Consider the following 23,965-nt stretch of genomic DNA (forward strand, 5'->3'; position numbering starts at 1 on the left):
TATTCGCCACAACACAGCAACAGATCTGTTCATGGGAAGTTTCTGTGCTGAATCCTGGTTAAAAACTAAGACGGATAAAAACATCTGCTTAAACGTAAAGATCCTTACAAGGTAATCAGGGAACTACACTTACAAATGACCTAAATCTGAGGGAGCAGAAAAGAAATAACAGAGAGAAGCATGGAAAGGGTGCCCTGGGAGACAAAAGAGGAGGACTTGACTTTCCCCCCCTTGCTCTGCCCTCATAAAAGAGCAAACACAACAGTCAGTGATCATAAACTGCTACATCAAACAAGTCTGCCATCATCATAAGCTAAAAACGTACTCTTCCTAAAAGCGAAATACTTCTAATAATTACAAGATTATCCTTCTGCCAGGTGAAGATTTTAATGGTTATTACACAGCATTTTTCAGAAATATCCACCACAAAACCATAAAACCAAAAGAAGTGACTATTGAGGGCTCAGTATTAATTCTCTGATACAGACCCAGCCCAAAGAAATCAGACAGGACTAAGTCAGAGGACAAATATGGCTGAAAAAGAAGACTTTATTGTGTTTTGCAAATTTAAGAGGTGCCTTCAGTGTTAAGATAATGTATGGAATTAGTAGATTCACGCAAAACAGATGCTGTACTTCAAATGCACGGGTGGCAAATTCACATTTACACTTTTATCTCCATCCTTCAGGGTATTTACCATACCCTAACGGTAAACAGCTCCCAAAGTAAGGGGCTTCTCCTGCAACATGCCTGTCTGTCCGGTGCCGGACTGCACCGAGGAGACGTCTCTGCTGTCTGAACTCTCGCTTCTCTTCCTTCCAGCCTCCTGGCCACCTCACTCATCTTTATTTTCTGCACAGTTCTACTCCAGAATGAACAGTTAGGTAACAGGCACATGTGCTCAATGTATAGTAAGTTCGTTAACGATGAGCTACTGGACACAGTCAAGCTGCACTCGGATCCGACGTGCAAATCCAGGGCTCCCTCCCTGAGGCAGCCCTGGGGCGCAGACCTGAGGCTGCTGAGAAGATACGGATATGCGTCCCCTGCCCCTACACCCGACCATGACATGAACCACCACCGCCCCCAGCTCCATCTCTGCCTCGGTGAGGCAGACTCCATCACAGCACACAAGCGTCCACACAGCCCCATGCAGACGCCTAGAGAAGAGCCAGCCTAAGTGCTCCGTCTGGCTCCTGGCAGACCGTGGTCGGTCAGTAATGGCCGTGACAACGTGTGGCTCCCAGACAGGGTTCAATACAACGGCCTGGTTCGAGCAGCCCATGTTTCCATTCTGAAGCAGATGTCTCTACTCACCCAAACGCCCGAAAGTCCTGCTGTGCTGCGTGGACCACTGAAAGGGAAGGAGTTCTTTCCCCTCACCGGGAGTCAGTCTTCTCTTTGATTACATACCAAGCACTCCTCATTACATAATCTAAGTAAGATTTGTGATCTCATATATGATACTATTTTTTTTTTTTAGAAATTTACTTAGAAATATAGAAGTTTTAGAAAAGAAAGCATATGGCATAATTAATTGTTTTACCTGAATACATCAGCTGTGTTTAGACACCTCAGACGAAGGTCTGAATAGGCAGAAGATGTATGTTGAGACAAAAAGGACTAGAAATACAATTAATACTTATTTTAAATTATAGGCAACAGCCAGAAGACAGAGTTGAGTTTCTTTTTGGTGAAGTAAAATATTTAGCCTAACTGGAATTTTAATTCATTCAACTTTCTGGATAGAAAAACATAAAACGGAGCTGCCAAAAGTCTTCAGGAACTCCCTTCAATTACACTAGGACAGTGCGTTCAGGGGGAGAGAAAGGAATCCACGGTCCCCGCCCCCCCGAAACGTCTCGACGTTCTCTGTTATCTTTGGTGCTGAGCCGACCTTTTTTTTCCCCATGATGGAAATGAACCGTATTCCCCTGTGATTTCAAAGCAAGATTTACTTGGGGATTAGTTTAGTCCACCCAGAAGTAACTTGTTTTGCTTCTACCCGCGGTCACCCTGGAGTCTGATACAAAGGGCTCCCTGTATCTTTTCTGTTTTTCCCAGAAACGCAAGGACAGATGCTTGCAAGCTAAAAATCACTCTCAGAGAAAACAGATGTTCTTTTCCCTCTCCCAGAAATTGCAGCTGTTCCAGGTCCACGGGGAATGCGGCAGATGACTTCCGAATGGCAACGGAAGCTGGGAGGGTGGCTGTCACAGCGTGGGCACGGGGCTCCCCCCACGTGGCTGAATGACTGCGCAGATCGCTGCGGGGAAACGAGGGCCCCGCTAGCCTGGGGGTGGCAGGCAGCTCACGAGAACCAAAGACACCCTTGTCTCTACACTTGGAATCAATGAGTATTGATGCCCAGGACTACACAAGGCAGCAAAAGTGGAGGGAGACTGTTAAAATCCGAGCCGGAGGCACCAGCATAAAGCTTTTGTTTGTTGCTCAGAGAAAGGCAATCCTCGTGGAAGAAAGCAGCCTGACTGCACCACCCGGGCAGACGGAGGCCGGGGCTCCTGCAGAGGGAAAAGCTGTCCTCGCAGAGCCGCAGGATGCCGGACGGGCTGTCGCTGCCAGTTCTTCGTGCGACCGAAGCCGGTGACTAAACAACTGAGCGCCCATGGACTCTGCGTCCCCGGGACGGGCTCTGCCCCGGGCCAGCACTGGTGCTCCCCTCTGGGTGTGGACCGACAAATCTGGCCGCTCTCCACAAAATAAAAAAACAATCCAGCATCTGGGAAACTGCCGCTCAAAGGAAGTTTTGAAGAGCTGCGCGTCTGATCACGTTTATGAAAACGTGCGTGAATTTCCTCCCTTTTCAGAGACTCTGCCTTCTCATATTCACGTCACTTACGTAGAAGCATAAACCCCAAACCCATTTTCTTTAGACAGTATAGCAAATTAATTGGGGCCGACAAATAGCGAACATAGAAAGCGGCAGCATGGACGCAGGGCAGATATTTGGACGTAACTCTGAAATCAACTGTGTTTAAAAAGAACGAGCCAAAAACCTAAGAAAACCACCCAGCGGAATCACAAACAGACGTTAAAATGGACAAATCGTATCGTCTCCTGGCACACATCCCACTCTCCCCGCCAAGTTTTAATATACTTAGAGTCTTACAACGTGAGGTTGAGCATTTCTAGAAGCAGCAGGTATTTTCCAGATTCCTCTCGACTTGGGAGGCAGGTGGCCCGTTTACCTCAAATGAGGAGTCAAGGTCCCTGAAGACCAGATCAGGAGAAAGAGTCGGAGGCAGAGCTCCCCGACCCGCCAGCCCCTTGGCCTCTGCCCGCACTTCTGCGGCCCCCAACGCCGGGCGAGAGCCGGGGCGGGCCGCTCTGCCCTCGGTCCCCCCGGGAGAAGCCCACAGGGCAGGCCCGGGAAGGCTTCTCCCACAGTAACCTCGGTCCCTCAGTTACACCAGCTGCTTGGGGGAGCGGGCTGTGCAGAGATGGGCCATCACCGGCCCCCGGCAGGGGCCGCCCGCCTGCTGGACGGCGCGCAGGAGCCTCCAGGCCCGAGCTGGCCGACGGGCGGCAGGGGGAGCCCCGTGGCAAGGGGCTCTGTGGGCCCCTCCTGGGCTGCCGCCCAACACCCCCTCGGGGGCAGGAGGGATGGCCCACTCCCAGCCCACCTGCCCCTGCTCTCCTGCCGGCAGGGCCACGGGGGGTGGGGGGGGCGGGCCACGGGAGCGACTGTCCAGGAAGGGGCGGGAAAGGAGGGACGAGAGGCAAAGCATCCCAGAGAGCCGCCGGTGAAGATCGTGCTGGTAACTCTGTCTCCCGATTTTCCGTCTCTCAGAGACCACGGGTGATTTCACCAGGGCCTTCGACATGGTTCCCTCGAAGACAGCGTCAAACAAAGGCCTAACGTTCCTGACGTGTTCACCCCTTTAGAGCCTGAACACATTTCTAAGGCATCTTTGATGCGTGGCCTGCAGGGAGGGGGCCCTGCACCTCGGGAATTTAAATCGGGCTGTTCATAAACACAGTCCGGCCACAGCCCCGAGATCCCCGTTCAGGGGTGGGACGGGGCACTGGCAGGTTTTCAAGCCCCCTGTGTGTTCCTGCTCTAAGTTATTACTGCCTCTGCATTAAATAAGCACCTTCCAATCAATCCCTTCCTAATGGGAACACTTGTGACGCACGCAGACCTGGCTCATGAGAGGGAAGAAGTCCCTGCTCTGCAGGTTGCATGTGAAGTTGCCAGGGGACGTTCTAGGGGGACCGTCCCCGGCAGGCGTTTCTCTAAGTGCATCTGAGGCCTAGGGAGAGCCCAGGCAAGGCACTGAGATTTGGAAGCTCGGGCAGTAGTGAAGACCCTGGACTGGATGAGTGCGCAAAAGACTAGATGAGTGTGCAAAAGGACAAGCAGGAAAAGGAAGCCAAGCACGAACAGTAACCAAGAAAAAGAAAGGCGAATGAGACACTAGAAATTCCCGTCAGAGGAAGGCTGTCTCGTTCCCCAGACCTGAGGGCCCATGGCTGCACTCCACCCCAAGCAACGCGGCTTATTAACCTTCGAGTGTTCGTTAAATGAACAAAAAGTGAACCACACCCCACCTGGGGCAGAGGAAATCTTAGAAACATCTTTAGCAAGCTTTTATGAAAAATCGAGACAAAAAGATTTTAGGGAAATGTGGTATTAATCACCCCACCACCACCAAACCCCCAACAATTTCTGTTAGGATTTTACACCTACCATAGGCTTCAGAGCTTGTGATCTTTGTGTTTCCTATGGAACAAGACATGCACAAATACTTTTACAGCTTATTTTCTCTCAAATCCCACAGTTTCACTCAGAAAACTATCTACTGAAAAATAAAACTGTTTAAAACATTAACATGTTATTTCAGTAATTGCCTTTTGTATCATGCTTCATGGTCCTTTGTCAATTTATCCAATTTTTAAACCACCAACGTTTAAAGGAATGCTTTTCTAAAGACGGCATACTAGCAGGAGACCCACAGAAAGCTGTTACTTGGTGCTAACTTGGCATCTCCGGACTTATGTTCTTAACCACAGTGGATGCCTTCTAAGGCTCACCTTCCCAAGTGCTGACAAGAGAAGCTACTTCCAGAGGGATCCGTCTGGGGATTTTATAGAATTGAAATTTACCATGAGAGAGAGAGACACAGAGAGAAAGAAGGGTCCCACAAAGAAACAGATTTAGGAAATGCCACACATTAAACTTCCCTTCAAGGCTCAAAAGCTCTGAGAATACTGTAACAGAAACCTACTAGACCCAACGTGTCCAAACATCTTATCAGGTAGCACCTACTAACATCTTCAAGAAGGGGGCTCATCCAGAAACACTCCCTTAGCTCGAACCCACCTTCAGAGCCTTCCAGCAGGTAGAGAGCAGCTCTCCAGTCAGTGTGAGACCCTCCCCCATCCACCCCACCCCCGCCAATCCGCGGAGCCCAATGATGTGCCAATTATGTGATAAAAGTGAGATTCAGCCTACAGACAAAGACTGAATAGGCCCGCATACAGTGTGAAGGTTATTGGTGGCAAATTTCATTATTCAGACTCATGAGATCCATGGGATGCTCACATTCTTTGATGACACGTCTAGACTTTTACAGTCACACACCTCAACGTCCTCTAGTGCCCACACCTTTTCTTACCACACACAATGAGTAAAACACGTATATCCATGTCAGACTAGAAAAGATACTTGTCTTTCTAGAAAGAGTCTGGTGACTCAAGTTATTGCTTAAACTTTGAAGTGAGAATACAATGAAAAAAAGAGAGAGAGAAAGGGAAACCACAACAGAGGGCTCCAACAATGCTTATATCACATCATTCACACCTCTTACATGTGGTTTGAAACTCTCGAGTCTCTGATTAACCAAAGTGACAAAACACAGTTCGATTTTCAGGAACCGAAAATTGGGGTTTTCACGTGCACAGCCTCGCAGGAGCCCCCGAGGCGGCCGGCCAGGAGCAGGACCCCAGGGGGAGCTGCACAGAACCTGCACGCGCCCTCCTCCCGCCCCCCGGAGGCCCCTCCTCCTACTCAGCAGCAAGGCGGTGGCGAGGGGGGCACTGGGAACGGCCGAGAGAGGCAGGGAGAGAACTAGGGCAGCAAAGAGGCGAAACCCACCTCCGTCAAACGTTTCCAGTGTAATTTTTCTTTTTTCTTTTTTTTTTTTTTTTTTTTTTTGAGCGGATAACCACACTACCTTTATAACAAACTAGGAGAACTCAGTGCGTGCATACAATTATCTGCTGTGGTCGAATACAGTTCAAACTAAGTTGTTACCTGACCTTGGACAACACTCCTCTCTGGCCCTGCGGTGAGACCAGCACACCGGAGTCACATGTGCTGGCGCCCACCTTGTGTGGCTTTCCCCTCCCCCTCCTTCAGTCGGGCGTCTTTATTACGACAACGCCCTGCTATCTCCCTCCTCCTGGACTGGGGCCCCGGCCACCGGAGCACTTATTCGGGGTGATAACGTCCTCGTTATGCATCTCCTTCCTTCACCAACCCAAGAAGGTCCAGGTGCAGAGCCCACACCTGCATCCCTGGCCCAAGTGAGGCGGCGCAGCAGCAGGCAGGCGTGCGACACGGCAGCGGGGGGACAGCTGACGCGAGGGCCCGGGACCCTAGAGCCTGGGCCTTAGCATCAAGGGAGACGACGACCTTCGGACACAAATGAACAACACAGTCGGAACGTGCTGCTGCAGGGAGAGACAGCGCTCAGAATCCCCAGGACTTTCCGCACACACACAGAACCCCACTAGCGGTTTTTAAAAAGCAAACACCTGTGGGCTTGCCTGTGGGGAAAGACACTTCAAATCCCAAGTCATTAAGGGCTCACACACCTCACTGAATACGTTGGAAACATTTGCCGCTCGGTTTTTTTCAGTATGGCACAAGCGAACACTAGTTAAGTGTGCTCTAGGGGGGGCCAGTCTTAAACCCAACTGCCAAAGATCCCCGTTTACCAAGAGTGCTTTTTACAAACAAGGCAAAGATGGACACAACCCCGCACACTTGTGGTGCACGCAGGAGGGCCAAGAGACCCAATCATCATTTGCTCAAAGAAGACAGCAGAAAGTCAGGCTAAGAACGTGCCACTCCTGTTGACAGCGACTCCGATGGACCAGTTCTAATTTCCCAAATGGAGGCAGAAACTTGATTAAAACCAGAAAAAGTAATATCAAACTTGGTTCGCTACTAAACCGAGACGCGAAGCTAGAATTAAATTCACTTAATAACCTCGAGTTCATCGCCTCCCGCTCTCACATGGAAGCTGGCTTGGGACTGGCTCCCTTTCATTAAAGCTGGTGCCGCTTCGGTCAGATAGCCCACGAAGGAAAGAGCAAGGGATTGCAGATGGCTTAATGCACCTCTTAGGAAGTAAACACAATATGCGGGGCCCGGAAAGTAAAAGAACATGTAAGAACCAGGAGATAATCTTCCCAATACTTTCCACACTAGCCAGAGCGAGCGCAGCTCCTAAGCCTGCCCGGGAGCTTAGCAAGGAGATCCTTACAACACTCGGAAAGATGATCTTAATGCGCTGGAATAAGTTACCTGACCCCCCACCCCAAAAGTTAACAACGAAGATGTTTCCTTTCTTAAAAACGTGCGCAAGTTGTCATAGAGGAATTGTCGGCAGGGAGGCGCCTCCCTGTTCCTCATGACGTGAGTCACCCCCTGCAGTGACTCCCACTGACCAGAGCTCCCAGCAGCCCCTCCACGCGGCCCCTCGTGCTCGAGAACACAGCCCTGCAAAAACCAGGCCCCCGAGACCTCGCAACCCTGCACAGCCAGCAATCCTGCAACGCCCACTGGCTCACTCTGCCCGTCACTGCCGGAAAGGGAGCGGTGAGGTCCATTAGCAAAGCCAGAAACATCACACTCGGGTTAAAACCCATTTCTCTCAGCAGCCATACCTCCCCTTCCAAAGTTTTACATTCAACCAGTATAAGTGAAACTTGACTCCCAGCACCTTTTCCCAGGGAGACAAGTGAAAATTTCTCTTTTCAACCGGAAACCTAAGCTCTTAAAGACAAAAACCGAAACAACAACAAAACTTTGCTAGGAAATACACTAATATTTTCTGCTGCATCTACTCCTTGAAGAGTAAAGCAATACAGCAGGAAGACACAGGCGCTGCCGGCAGCAACCAAGCCGATCCAGGGCTGCGGTCCGTTCCTAGGGAGACGAGGAGTTCTCGTCCGCCGTGCCTTCCCTGGGTCAAGATCTGGAGCAACACCTTCTAGAATCTGAGAGCTTGGCCTCTAATTTGCACACGCTGGCACCAGACTCAGGCGGGGGACCCACCACAGCAGTTGACAGCAGCCGCGTCAACAGTGTCCCCCCAAATCAGGCAAGAAGGGAAACAGACTCTGTGCAAACTTGTCCCCAAAGCAACGGCGGCTCACAGTGACCAGAGTTAAGCCCGACGTGCGGTGAACTACAGACACAGAACCACAAAGGGCCGACGACCACTTCACGAGTTCACGAGCACCACCTCGTGGGAATCCCTGTCCCCCACCGGAGAGAGCTGCCCACAGCTGCCTTGCACTCCACTCATTCCTAAGCCCCGTGGAAACAGGGTCACTTGTTACCTGATGAGGCAGAACCCTAGCCCTGGCTGGAAACAAGAGAGAAGGCCTCGGGGCCTCTGACACAACGTGCACAAGGTGTGGATGGGGGCAGAGCTCGGGCTGACCAGGAGGGCGCACGTCTGCCTGGGCGGCACCGACAGCAGCTTACCTCCGTGGAAGTCTGTCCATGTTGGGGGCATGTGCCCACTGTCCATCGGGCTGCCATCCCTTTGAGGAGAGGGAGACATGGATGGGAACCAAAGGATCTTCTAAAGGCAAGTTCTTACCGCAAGCTGGCCCAAAGGTCCCTGCAATCAAAGAAATCATTGTGGTTTTGCATTTGGCATATTTATGCCCCTTTTCTTCTAGGGACAAGTCTGTCAGCCTCTGAATGGATCTCCGCTTTCAAAACGCAAAGTGTCCAGAAATACACCTCCACCTAGGTAAGGAATACAGGAGATGGGAGAAGGGCAAGGGGTCTTCAAGGCACACCCTGGTGCAGAAAGCAAGCGTAAGAGCATTTCCTTCTCAAAAAAGAGCCAGAAATCAATTGTTACTTTTAAAGAACCAACGTTTTCTACCAAATATTTCAACACGAGCAAACTCCACCTCTTCATACCCGTTTAAAAAATGTGACCGATAATGACTCCAAAATCTACACGGCACTCTACACCAGCCCTAGCTAAAAGCAAGGGAAAAGGCTTCTATATGAACAAAAAAATGTGGGTGATTAGCTTCTATAAGCACTGGTCTACAATCAACCTCGCCATTGCCCTAGCTCCGCTGACTACCATTCATAACGACAGAGAAAATTCATTAGATCGAATTGAAGCACGTAATCAGAAAGTCAATCTCATACTAAGTCAACAAAAGATCATCAAAGTCCAGGAAACTAAGTTAAATACCTAATCCAGTGTAACAAATGCTTGGTCTACTTAACAGGTTACATAAATTGCTTTTAGCAATTCAACCCGCAGTAAGCCAACCACAACCCAACGCCAAAACATCAATACTTCCCAACTAACTGCACAGCTAGCAAAGCTGTCTGTATATATTCTATTGCATATAGTATCACAATTTCCTTCTTTTCAAAAAATTCCTCTTTCCTTCAAAGAAATGCCTGAAGATATTTGATACTTGCCACCGCAGTAATGCTAATAACAGAAATCAGAACACTCTGTTTAGTCACCTGTGCATCAAGCGTACAAAGAAAGGAGGCGTTTCACAGGCGACCACAGAACCATCCTCAGCTGAGGGACGAGGCACGCGGCGCCAACAGGACAGCTACGGGACCACAAAACCAAAGGGGGGTTCTTGGCAGAGACTGGGCGCAAGCAGAGGTGTGGGAGGGACGGGGCCGGCCCGCAGGGCTGGTGGAAGAGCAGCTCTGGCCGCTGAGGCAGCTCCAGGGCCGCGAGGGAAGCCAAGCGCCCGGCACCACCGGGGACTCTGCAGCATCGGCTAGGCTTCTGATCTCCGTCAGAGGGGCCACGGCTCCTGGAACAGATGCAAATTTGTGCCTTCGACACACATGAGCTACAGAGGTGAACGTCAGCTCTGCGTTAGAGATCGAATAAAACAATTTCCACGTGCCAGGCAAGAATTTCTCCCGTTGGACTACCTGGGAAATAAGGTGGCAGTAAATCAAAATTCCACAGTGGGACAGTATGGCCCTTTGAAGACGACACCTTCCAGCCTCAGAACCACGGCAAGCGTGACATGGTGACCCCGGGCCAGGAGCCCGCAGGTCCCCCACCGGGCTAACCTGCTCACACTTCTGGGTGGGCGCTCCACGGCTGCGTGCGAAGGGAACACGGACGCGTGAGCCGATGCCCGATTCCACAGAACGGTGGTGGCGGACGGTGGACGCTGCAACACCGGACACACCAGCCATCGAGGGCAGGACCCGCAGAAGCCTCCCTGTCAGAGGCTATGGCGGCTGAGCCGCTCGGCCACCCCTCTCCCTTCTCTGGCCCCTGGCCCTGTGACTCTGGGAAGCCCGCGCTCCTTCCAGCCCCAGAGGAAAATCCCGCTTGGTGGGAGCCGACGAGGTGGCTTCTCCGTGCCACGGTTTTCTGCTCTAGAGGACAAGAGGTGGGGGCTAGAGGACAAGAGGTGGGGGCCAGGGGCCTCCAATGCCCTTTCCCGCTCTAATAGCCTGGGATTCCAACTTCTCTGTGCACGAGAAGAGTTTCACGAAACGGCAAGCTAAGCTGAATCAGATGGATAAGAACTTAAAAGGTCAAGGTGTCCGATCTCTCTCTTTTGCAGGTAAGGACACAGCTCCGAGAGCAGGTGACCAGCCACACTGCTGGCTTAACTCAGAGTCGAGACCGCATCTTCAGAGGTAGGCAGACCGTCTCCAGATCTCGAACTTGGGGTCAGAATGGCTAGAAAAGTACGGAGAAGCGACGGAAACGGTACAAAGCAAACCATCATCCCCCCCTCCCCACTGCCCCTTTCTAACTAGGCTTCATCTCCAGCTTGTGTATGATTTTTCCCAAAACCAAATCTGCAGCCGTCTCCCCCCAATCCCCAAACTTCTGTTTCCAGTCAAACTGGAGGTACAGTATCCCACCAACCTACCTGGCCCAAAACGCGGAGGGAAGGTACCGAAGTGGAACTTAAAGCCAATATATGAAGAAGATCTAACATTACAGTAAGTTCAGAAACATAAAGAACTGTGTGCTCACCAAGGCTATCCAAGCCACCCAGAGCCCCCCTTCTTCCCACGGCCTCCTGCCACTTATGGTCCTCCTGTTTGTCTCTGACCGACCCCAGCAAAGGCAGAAACAATTCCATGTTGCACACACAGAAACGAGGACCACACAGGGCCTCTCCCAGCTGCCACCTGAGAGACTCTGAGGCATCAACCCACAAGCCGTCCCTTCCTGCCGGTTCCAAAACACAACCATCTCCTCAACTCAACACACAAGCCAGCGCACGGTGTTCTCAGCTGTCACTTTGAGCCGCGTTAAGTCCTCCACCCCAGAACCCAGAGAAAGTTTAGGAGCCGAGATGCAGAACTGCCAGCCCAGAAGTGAGTCAATACTCGATGATCAACTGAACAACCAGCTAAAATGCTGTCTCAGCATCCTTCCTAACCCATGACCAGGAAAGAAGTACTGGGGAGGGAATCGGCGATGGGAACTCTGTCCAAGGCCAGGTCAGGTTCTATTTTCCTGTTCTATCTGTGAGCACCATGCAGAACTCAACAGAACAAAACCGACATGTAACGGAAGGGGACTGGATAGCTCTCAGCTAACAAAGCAACTCTCTGAGCCTCTTGGCAACAGCAACTAGGGAAGACTTTCCCTGCTCTATGAAAGCAATTTTTTTTCTTAGAAATTAGAAAGGGCACACTTTAGATCTGGCTAATTGCCATCTACTTACATCAAGACTGAAAGAGAAAAATCACATAACTATCTTTAAAATTACAGGAAAATGGGCTTCCCTGGTGGCGCAGTGGTTGAGAGTCTGCCTGCCAATGCAGGGGACACGGGTTCGTGCCCTGGTCTGGGAAGATCCCACATGCCGCGGAGCAACTAAGCCTGTGAGCCACAACTACTGAGCCTGCGCGTCTGGAGCCTGTGCTCCGCAACGGAAGAGGCCGGCGCACCACGATGAAGAGTGGCCCCCGCTCGCCGTAACTGGAGAAAGCCCTCGCACAGAAACGAAGACCCAACACAGCCACAAATAAATAAATAAATAAAATTAATAAGAGGATTCCCAGCCATTGGTCACTGGGGATGCTTTAAAAAAAAAAAAAAAAAAAAATTACAGGAAAAAAGTATGTGCTATTGTTTGTTTGTATAAAAACAAGACCAAAAAAGTCTAACCAGGAATAGAAGCAGACTTCCTTAATGGAAAAACAAACAAACAAAAAAGAGGCCACACATCAAAATTCTATAGCAAATACCATACTTATTAAAGGAAAATTTAAGATGCATTTCTTTAAGGTCAAAAACAAGACAGGTGTATCGCTCCCATCACTGCCAGTCAACAGTCTAGAGGTCACGGCCGAAAACATAGGATGCAAGACGGTGATATGAATAGACAGGAGCACAAGAAACCATCATTGTTTGTAGATGTGAACATATGCATAGAAAACTAATGAGTTCAGCAAGACTGCCAGAAACGATGTGGAAAAAAAAAATCATACTCATTCCCTTAAACTAAGCAATAACCAATCCGAAAATATATCTCTCAAAATAGCAACAAAAACTACGTGCCTAGGAACCAGCAAGATCTTCATTTTTAAACTGTATTAAAGCTCACATAAGACAACCTAACCAGAAAACAGGCATTCATAGTCAAGGATGGGATGACTTAAGATGTCAATTCTCCTCAAAAATCAATGCTTAGGGACTTCCCTGGTGGTGCAGTGGTTAAGAATCCGCCTGCCAATGCAGGGGACACGGGTTCGATCCCTGGTCCTGGAAGATCCCACGTGCCGTGGAGCAACTAAGCCCACGTGCCACAACTACTGAGCCTGAGCTCCAGAGCCTGCAAGCCACAACTACTGAGGCCAAGTGCCACAACTACTGAAGCCTATGCGCCTAGAGCCCGTGCTCCGCAACAAGAGAAGCCACCGCAATGAGAAGCCCGCGCACCACAACAAGGAGTAGCCCCCGCTTGCCACAACTAGAGAGAGCCTGCGCACAGCAACGAAGACCCAACACAGCCAAAAATAAATAAATTAAAAAAAAAAAATCTTCCTGGGTTGGGACATACAGTTAAAAAAAAAAAAAATCAATGTTTAAACTTCAGTAAGATTTTAAACAGATAATGTACAAACTCATTCTAAAACATGTGGAAGAACAAAAGTCTTCAAAGACCTCATGTACTTTTTAAAAGCAGCAAAATTTTTTGGATGTATGTGGGCAGAGGTGGAGACGGTTATCACTCCAGATATTACGACTTAAAACAAGGCCAAGGTAATAACAATTCACACACACACAGACCATGAATGATACCGGCCCAGGAAAATAAAACAGAAAATCCAGAAATAGGCCTAGACACATATGAGACTTTGGTATATGATATAACATCATATGCGAGTGGGGAAAATACTACTTTATACAATAGTGTTAGGAAACTTATCCCTACATGGAGAAAAATAAAATCCCTACTTCAAACTGTATACCAGACAGATAAAAGATCTAAATGTAAAAGGCAAAATTATAAAGCCAATAAAAGAAAAAAAATTTAATATATTTTTAACCTTAGGAAACAAGTAGGTTCCTTAAACAGGACCCCAAAAGCAGAAATCAGAAGGTAAAAATTGATGGATTTAACTACATTAATATTAAGGATTTTTTTCAACGAGACACCTTGAAGTTAAAAGAAGTATAACAGAGAAAATACTTGTGGTATCTAAAACTAATACAGAGTAACTTCAATATACTTATCAAACACTAAAACACAGGAAAGCCAATGGAAAATTAAAAAAATAGGAACAAAATTCAACAGAGTAAGAAATCCCAAGGGCTAAGAATACATGAATAGACACTCAAACCTACTATTAATAGAAATGCAAATAAGCATAAGAAAATACTATTTTGCACTTATGGGATTGGGAAAAATTAAAAAGTTGTATATCAATGTCGGCAAGGAAGTAGACAATCGAGGCCCAACATCACTAGCCATGAGGGGAATGCAAACCAAAACCACAATGAGATACCACTTCACACCCCCTAGGGTGGCCATAATCAAAAATGCAATGAGGATGTGGAGGAATTAGAACCCTCACTCACTGCCGGTGGGAATGCAAAATGATGCAGGTGCTTTGGAAAACAGCCTGGCAGTTCCTCAAAAGGTTAAACACAGGGTTATCATGTGACCCAACAATTCCACTCCTAGGCATATACCCAAGAGAAATGAAAACATGTCTACACAAGAACTTGTACACTAATGTTCACGGCAACATTATTCATAATAGCCAAAAAGTGGAACAGCCCAAGTGTTCATCAACTGACGAATGGGTAAATAAAATGTAATATATCCATACAATGGAATATTATTCAGCAATAAAAAGGAATGAAGTACAGACACATGCTACAACGTGGATGAACTTTTTGAAAACATCACGCTAAGTGAAAGGGGCCAGTCACAAAGGCCACATATTGTATGATTCTGTTTACATGACATTCCAGAACAGGCAAACCTATACGGTGACAGAAAGCAGATAAGTGTTTGCCTGGGGCTGGGGAAGCTGGGAGGAAATGGGGAGTGACCAGTAACAGGCACGGGGTTTCCACATCAGATGATGAAGACGTTCTAAAGTTCACTACGATGATGGCTACAACTCCAAGAACAGACTAGAAACCACTCAACAGTGCATTTTAAGTGGATGAATTGAACGGCATGTGAATTATATCTCAATAAAGCTTTTCTTTTTTTAAAAAGGGAGAAAGAAGAACCAGCAAAAAACTCCCACTGCTAGTGTGAGTGTAAGCAGGTGAAGCTATCCTGAACAACATGGTAGGGTAGGGGTGGGAACCGGCATATCTGGGGGCGCCTGCCCCAAGCCCCATCAGTTGTATTAATAAGTGTCCTACTCCAGAGTGCTGCACAAGTAAGTCATACGAAAAGATATTCAAAATCCTAAGTCATTACGGAAAATGCAAATTCAAACCCTAATGGGATACCATTACACACCTGCTAAAATGGCTAACCTCGAAAAACTGACAATACCAAGTGTTGACGGGAATGTAAACTGACACAGACACTGGAGAATTAACCAGCAGTCCTGCGTCTAGGTGTTTACCCTGGGGAAATGAAAACTTACGTTCATACAAAAACTGCACATGAATGTTAATAACAACATTATTCATCACCGCCAAAATACGGAGACAAACCAAGTGCCCTTCAATAGTCAATATAGTATATAATATACAATAGTACTATATATATACACACAATACATATTATATATTGTATATATATACAATAGTATATATAGTAGGTATATATTCCTACAACGATACACCATTTGACAGTAAGAAGGAACAAACATTTGAAACATGCACGGATCCCAAACACGTTATGCTAACTGAAAGAAGCCAGTAACAAAGGGTGTGTGATTCCATTTATATGACATTCTAGAAAAGGTAAAACCACAGGGACAGAAAACAGATCAGTGGTTGCCAGGGATTGACGCTGTGTGGGGAGAGATGGTCAGGAGTTCTTTGAGATGTTGGGATTGTTCTGTATCCTGCGTGTGCTGGTGGTTTTAAGAATCTACATATGCGTTAAAGTGTGTAGAACTGTAAGAATTATACACCCCAGAAAGTTAATTCTACTGTGAGCAAATTTTAAATAATTATGTGGTAGGAAAAAATAAACTCATACATAGTACATAAACAGAGTTTTATCTACTCAAGACATACATATTCAAAGACATATCAAAATGTGTCCTACAAAAGAGAAGGGTGGTAGGGATGAAGGATGAAATAATAAAAAAATAATAAAACTGACCAAAACAGAAGAATCTTACATAGATCGATGATGATGGTGCCACAAACTGAAAAATATGAAAAGACAGCTCAACTCTCCCTTATCTGATGTCCATAAATGGCAAAGGGGAAAAGAAATACAATGAGAAAACGACACTTGACTTAACGGAACAGGCCACTTTATTGGCTGGGCAGTCGGTTCAAAGCCCAGAGGGGCTGTAGGAAGCAGAGCTGTACTTTAGCACCAAGAATAACACAAGAGGCTTAAAACAACAACAAAAAACTGAAGACACACACAGGAAAAAAAAAAAAAAAAAAGCCAGGTATCAACATCTTGCTTGCTTTTTTTTTTTTTTTTTCCCATTAATGCTACTCTAATGACCAAGGCCAAAAATGAAAAACAGATTGTTACTTCTGACCTTGGTCATCCATCAGTTTTCAAGAAAACAATGCCAACTGCTAGCCATAAGGGCCTCCAGGTATACAGCTCCACTCGCAATGTCAAGTAACGTCCTGGGGAATATTGACTCTGTAGTAAGTGCAGTGTTCAGGGAGAATCACACTTCCCGTCAAGACACCCTGCCGTGAGGGAATGTTCCCTCTCACTGCGCTGAACTGCATCCCTAGGAAAGCAGACCGGTGTTGCTTCCTACTGCTTAACTCAAGGGAGCCGAGTTTAGGATGAGCACTAGACAGAAAGCGTCATGGTCAATATCTAGGTGAACAATCCTCACTGGTATGTTCGGAGGATTCCTCACAGCCTTTGTTCTATCTTACAACCGAACAAAGGTACCCCGGAGAAGCACCTTTTGGATCCAACTATCCCCAGAATGCTGCCTGGGGTTTCCTGTGAGCCTGGCACACAAGGCTGCAGAGCTCTGAGCAAAACAAGATCACTGACCAAGTCTGGACACATGCTACTCACAGTGTTCACAAAGCTCACACTTGCTCTGGCCACAAAAATTGCCTGGGCGTAACCAAGGTCTCTGAGACTGTTGTCTTAAATACTCTTTGGGCTATTCCAAGAACCCCCAAGGCCAGCCCTGGGAACATCGTTCCTTCTATATTCTGGGACCAAAGACCACCATCCGTTCCACAGGGCAGCGCTTTCTCAAGCAGCACCGTGAGCGTCTGGGCTGGTGACTCTTTGTCGCAGGGCTGTCCCGTGCACCGCAGGACATGTAGTAGCATCCCTGGTCCCCACCTACTGGGTGCCAGCAGCACCCCAGCCCCGCCCCGTAGTGACAACTGAAAATGTCTCCAGACACGGCCACCTATACCTTCAGTGCAGGAGGGTACACGTGGGGCCGTCAGCAAGGGGCACAGAGAGGTACCGGTACTACGTTTATGTGGCTTGGCCTCAAAGTCACGTGCTCCTGTCACAACCCCAGATCTGCCTTCTCCGTATGGCACAGCCCGCCTTTCTCCTCTGCCCTCTACACTGGGCATCTTGACCCCGGTTCAGTTAAGCTGCAATCACCGTTCCACGTGCACGACACCATTAGTACCTGATTGTCTTCATCTCAAGGAGAATGTGCCAGGCTCTATCTTCGGGAATAGAGAAGAAGTGAATGAGATAGGACCTGTGTGCTTTTGGAAGAAGCCCTGAGGCAAAGGAGAGTCCACACACACCAGGCACATATCTCAACTCAACTGCTTCCCAAGACCAATAACCCATCTATATTCCTCACCGTGTCTAAAACCAGAGGTCAATACAAGAGCAGGATTTGCCATGGGGCGGTCAGGAGGGAGGTGAGTGAAGATAAATTCAGACAATGTGTCCTAACAGATATGTTCATTATCACGTGGCTACACTAGTACTTCTTCTCTGAGCGATAACGAGATCATGAAATTGTATACAGAGATCATGAAATTATAATACAATATGGGCAAGGGAAAGAGTATAGCTTTGTTTGGTTTTTTTTGGATATAAAGCATAAGAGGCTGATTATATTCTATTGCCTAAGCTAGGATGCTTCTGAAAGTAAAGAGTCAGCTATTAATAGTCATGCTGGGGCAAGAAGTGAACACAGGGGGTGGATGGTAACCTCCTGAGGAGCCTCATTCACAAAGACACCAGCCATTTATATAAATATTTTTTCACTTCTTTCCCTAAGCATAAAATGGTTGGGATTTCTGTTTCGTCAGGAACTACTACTTTCCCTTTGGGGAAGGAAGGAAAAGGGGAAAAAAGCAAATCAGAAGTCCAAAGAACATAACTTTAAAAAATTACCCCAAAGTGTGTCTAGTGTATACAGCACACACCGTAGCAGAATCATCTGTGCTTATATACAACACTAAAACACATAAAGGGGGCTTCCCTGGTGGCGCAGTGGTTGAGAATCTGCCTGCCAATTCAGGGGACACGGGTTCGAGCCCTGGTCTGGGAAGATCCCACATGCCGCAGAGAAACTGGGCCCGGGAACCGCAACTACTGAGCCTGCGCATCTGGAGCCTGTGCTCGGCAACAAGAGAGGCCGCGATAGTGAGAGGCCCGTGCACCGCGATGAAGACTGGCCCCCGCTTGCCACAACTAGAGAAAGCCCTCGCACAGAAACGAAGACCCAACACAGCCATAAATAAAAATAAAAAATAAAAAATAAAAAAATAAAACACATAAAGGGACTTTCCTGTATTCGTTTTCTGGTGAATCCAACTGGTAAAACTACCCTAAAAGTTTTTAGGAACTGAAGAAAAACTTACTCTTAAGTCAAGGATCTGAACCCACCATTAGACAACTACTCACTCAATGGACATGTTTCCTTAATAGCGAAACTACAATAAAAATGACTAGGACAAGTAAAGGTTTGATAAACACAGTTTTGTTCTGTTTTGTTTTTTTGCCTTGTACCTGATTTGCTTTGGTGAAACTGGCCTGATGTTTGAGAGTATTAAATAATTTATTATAAAAGAAAATGATAACTCTAACTTTTAGTATGCTAATAATGTTCTTACAACTCATAAATTTTGAGTTATTTGGCAAAATAACTTTTCCCTTAATTTAAAAAAAAATTATTAAATTAGCACTTACTAAAAATCCCCTAACATGCCAGGCACTTTACCTATCTGATCTCAATCTTTATAGTAATCCTGTAAGATAAGTACATTTATCTGCATTTCTTCCTTGAGGAAGTCAGCAGCTTGAGAAACATCCAGACAGTTAAGCAACTGTACTAGGATCCAAAACTAAAATCCTGGCTTATAACTCTAAGTGAATCTCAAAGTAGAGATTCTAAAAGGCAGGCAGTCTCCCCAAGACAAAAAAAAACTTAAGAGCTGTGCTGCTGAATGGACTGGGTAGCTCTTGTGAGTGATGCTTAAGAAGAAATCAGGCTCAGACGCCTCTACGGCACCTCACTGCCCACTGTCACAATCTTATCATGCCTTCACTGCCTAACTTAAAACCAAAAAAGTCTCTCTCTCTCTCCTGCACACCACCCCACCCTCTACGGTTTCATTGTGACCTTGTAGATGGTATTTTTGCGGTAAAAAGCTCCAGTGGTATAATGGTTGGGATACGAAGGCTTCTGGTTAACATTCTAGCTGGTTTAATTTCCCCAAAATTAAACAAACTACAGCAAATGAAGTTCTTCTATGGCATGTGATAATCTTCAAGACCTTTCCGGCCCTCAGATTCATCAATACAAGCGTAAGTTTTCACTGTGGCACTATTCCCCCCTCCTCCCTAAATTGTCGGTGTTGTTTTTGTTTTTACTATTTCGGGAAGAAACATGCTACACAGCAACTCTGTAATTCGATTATAGCTACACAGTCAAAACTCACTCCACTCTCCTGATCTTCAGCAACATTCAGTATATTTAGACCACTTGGCTATTGTTCTCAATTTCTCCTTCTGGAGTACAGGATTGAAGCGAAAACGTAATTATGAGACCTTCGAATGCAAATCCAGCAAAGGAGAAACCAGTTTCTGCTCATTTCCTCTTTACCCAGTCTTGTTGGGTAAAAGTCCCTTAACACAAGGTGAAATCCTGAGGCCCTCTCCCCCATCACCACTTCAAGAACTAAAACGACCAGCTCTGAAAGCTATGGGGAGTTTTAGAAGGGCAGTAAAAACCACACAAAGCACAGTAATTTTCAACTTTGTGTCAAAGACCCATTCATCTTACGCGTCAATTTAATTTGTATCTTACTCGACAGTTTGGACCATACTGATTAAACTTCATAACGCTACCAAGATGATGGGAAAACAGCCTCTGGCTCGTGACTGAGGGTCTTCCTCTGGGCCAAGGCATCTCATGCAACTCTCTCACACCAAGAACGGGCGGAACTACCGGTCTGGATTCTTGTCCTGCTCAACTTACGGTAGTTACTAGTACTGTTTAACAAGAGCAGCCCATATGTTTTCATCAAATTTGACAGAAAGGCTTAAGAAATTAAGGGCAGCTTTTCATGATGGTGATATTATTCCTGGCATTCCTGAGGCCGTTACATTTTCTGAAGGACAATCTGCCTCGTAAAATACATGAAGCACTATAGACAAAATTATCACAGCTCCTCATCCCACCTGAGGACAGTCAGTGGAGAAAGTCGCCCCAGCGGTCACTCCAACTCCCTCGCGCAGAGAAAGTGGCCTTGGGAAGGACCGTCTAGCTCAGCACCAAGCCCGTCTGCTCTGCTGTGCGGCGCACAATTAGACGGCAGTTCCCAGCCCCTCCTGGTTAGGTGCGGCCGCGTGGCCGAGCCTGGCCGGGGGTTGTGAGCAGAAACAAGGGGCCCCGTGTCCTGGCCTGGGTATACGAGGACGCCCCTCAGGGGCCTCCGTTTTCACCCCCATGCTGACTGAAGGCAGCCGAGCACACCCACGTGTGGAGGAAGGAAGGAAGAGCCGCAAGACAGAAGGAACCTAGGTTCCTGAGTAACTGCTTGGAGGAAAACCACCCATGGATCAGGGCTATGAGTGAACAAGAAATAAACTTCTATCATATTGAGCCATTAAAAACCTAGGGTGTTTATTCCAGCAACTGACATTAGGTTAGCTAAATAAATTCACTGGCCAACTACAGAACAAGGTTAGACTGACTTGGAGTTAGCAACTCAGGGAAGACGGGACATACCAGATGGAATCTCTAGATACGTACACTCAAGGTGACACCACGTTTGGCCACAATAAAGCAATCACCTCGCCATGCAGTGAAAAATTCTGCTGAGGAGCCCAGGCTGAAAAAGGCACCTGCGAACCACTGATCCTTAACTTCCCCGGTAGTCAGATATTAGCCGGTATACGTCAGCAAGAATTTGTGAGGACCTTCCACGCTTCCTTTGTCGAAACTACCATAATTCATATTAAAATCCAACGTACCACGCGAAACCTAACTCTGAATTTACTATGCAACTATTCTGACGTCATTTCACAAAGGATAACTGATACAGTAGACAGAGTTCAAGTTGAGTCTCTTCAGCTGTTGAGTATTTCCTCAACAGAAGTTTAACATAAAGAAGACCTCTGCTTTCCCATATGGAAGTCACAGGTGTTCTCCTCTTGGGTCATGAATATGACAAAGCTTACCGTGCTCCCATTTCTGCCTGGTCAAGAGCCAAGCCGGATGCTCCCTGCCACAGTAACACTCATGGCTACCGTGGGCTACCCTCCCTCCTCCCTGCTTCCACCTCAGGGGACACGTCCTCCACTGCAAGGTAATGTCAGAGATAAATGTGAATAAACCCAATCGATTAAGGAAGGAAATTAACACTCCCTAAGTACCCACTACATGCCAGGTACTTTCACATACTCAATTCCATTTAATCTTTGCAACAACGAGGTGTATACCATAATTTTCCATTTTACAAATGAGGAAGTAAAGAAGTTTAAAAAAACTCAAAGTCCACGACAACTGACTCCGAAACTTATTCTTCCCCTTTCAAAGTGCTGCATTTGACCTCTGACATACTGCCATTCTTTAGGCAATGAAAACAACATAGAATTACCACCCAATTTTTATTTCCTTTAAATATTCATTTTAGTGAATCAACAGTTCTCAAATGTTCCATCCTCCCACTTACACCTTATTATTACATTTCCCCAAAATCAAAGCCTGCACCAGCCCTCTGACACCAGAACACGTGGAGGGCTACGACATGGAGAACTGAGAGGATGGACCCAGGGCAGGAGGAGGCCTAGTCTTACATTATCCAGGCGTATTGCTGCCTCCCTTAGGAAAAAGTTCTACCTGTGAAGCTTTTGTTTCCACAAAGAATTGTTTCAGAAATTTTTTCACCAATTCTTAAGATTTCCAAAACCCCATTTGAAAGATACGACATTTCTAAGTGCAGTAAAACAGGCGTATGTCAAGGAACTTGAAACACAAGGGACAATCTTAAACTTTTCTAGCGGTGGAGCACGATGACTGCAGGACTGGGAAACCGTCTTTAATACAATTCTTTCCCACTTGAACAAGTGCGTGAAGGTCGAGGACAATCTGTGGTGTTGTACTATAACTACTACTCTATTTAAGTAATTATTTACTAACCGAGAATTCTCCAAAGTCAAATGTAGATAAACCAGCTCACTAATCAACATTCTCAATTCTCAGCAGTTTAAAAAAAACAAAACAGCACTAAATTAAAACACATTTGATAACTGAAAATATCAAAAGACTAATATTCTTAGGTTGGCCCGAGTTTTTATCACAAACCATGCTAAAATTAGTTGACGAGTAGTTGTCGTTATAATAGCTTAAGAAACGCACTTCTGATGACAAAGTCTCACTCAGAAATACTTCCTTGTTTGAAAGGGATTTTCAACATCAAACCCTTTTTACCAAAAATACATTCTGTCGGTGACATTTAAGATGATAGAACCATCAGAGACAGGTTCTTTTGACTGCAAAGGTCGGAACACTTCTCCTTCCTCTGAAAACCTGCTGTGCTATTTATCGAAGTCCTTCCCGTCCGAGGCTCGAGTCTCAGTCAGGTGCTGCATGATGGAAAATCGCGTCTGCATCTTTAAGCCTTACCTTCAGATAGGATCCATAATATTTGGTTACGTAGGGACTGTCACACTGACTCAGCACTGTGATCTCCTGCTGAATGTCCTCTATCTCATCTTCAGCCTCTTCCAGATCAATGATTTTTATGGCGACCACTTTCTGAGTCCGATTGTCAATGCCCTTGAACACCTCGCCAAAAGAGCCCTTCCCGATTTTCTCCAGTTTGGTAAAAAGCTCTTCTGGATCTGCTTTCAGGTTCTGTAGGAGAGAAGGAAAAGAAGGGAAACTTCAGTAACTCACAGGGCTATGACTGCTTCGTCCTTGTATTGATAACATACATACCATGGTCTTTCAAGGACCGATACGTTTTCCTCACTTAAGGATCAGGCTGTGGTGACCACAGGCCTTCACATTCAGGACACAAAGATTTCTAAATGTCACCTGCGTGTGCACGTTAGACTATGAAACACGGCAAGTGTGCAAACAAAAACAATGACCCAGCTAGATTATAAAAACTGGGGAAGGCTCCAGCTTTTGTATAATTAAAGTAAATAAATACCAGAACACTTAGACATGCGGACTTATTGAAAAAATCACTCTTGCCTAAGCAAAAATTCTACTTTTCTCCCCATGCTCCCCCCTCAATTCTCTTAACTTAGGTAGGTATATACTAAAACATAGGTTAACTAGCATCCTCATATAACAGGGGGGAAAAAAATGTATGCCCTTACTTGTTTCAGAAGAGGCCGTGTCCAACAAATACAGTCTCATGCATCTTCACTTACAGCTACTGCCTTGGCCTAAGGATTTTAACCAGACCCAGGAAACAATAAGGAACCTGTTTTCTTTTGTCAGGTGAACATCATACCCTTGAAAATGGCTTCTAAAAGCTCTTAACCACCAACGTGATTAGCTGAAAAACACACACAGCCTACACTTCCTAGGCTTTAGCTGTAAGGACTCCAACGGCTCCCTGACCAGAGAGAG

At 46.6% G+C, this 23,965-nt stretch overlaps 1 protein-coding gene across 4 annotated transcripts in view; it reads right to left on the minus strand.

Moving 5' to 3' along the window:
- STK24 (serine/threonine kinase 24) overlaps positions 1 to 23,965 on the minus strand; it is a 103,426-nt gene that overhangs the window by 36,184 nt on the left and 43,277 nt on the right. For 3 of the 4 annotated variants that reach the window (XM_059902526.1, XM_059902524.1, XM_059902523.1), the window contains exon 2: positions 23,006 to 23,236. In XM_059902526.1, the coding sequence (XP_059758509.1) occupies positions 23,006 to 23,236 (231 nt within the window). Of the gene's footprint in view, positions 1 to 8,743; positions 8,883 to 23,005; positions 23,237 to 23,965 lie in introns of those variants that run through there. The other variant, XM_059902525.1, reaches the window with a different exon arrangement.

The sequence above is a fragment of the Balaenoptera ricei genome, chromosome 18, assembly GCF_028023285.1.
Source record: "Balaenoptera ricei isolate mBalRic1 chromosome 18, mBalRic1.hap2, whole genome shotgun sequence".
NCBI classification, from domain to species: Eukaryota; Metazoa; Chordata; class Mammalia; order Artiodactyla; family Balaenopteridae; genus Balaenoptera; species Balaenoptera ricei.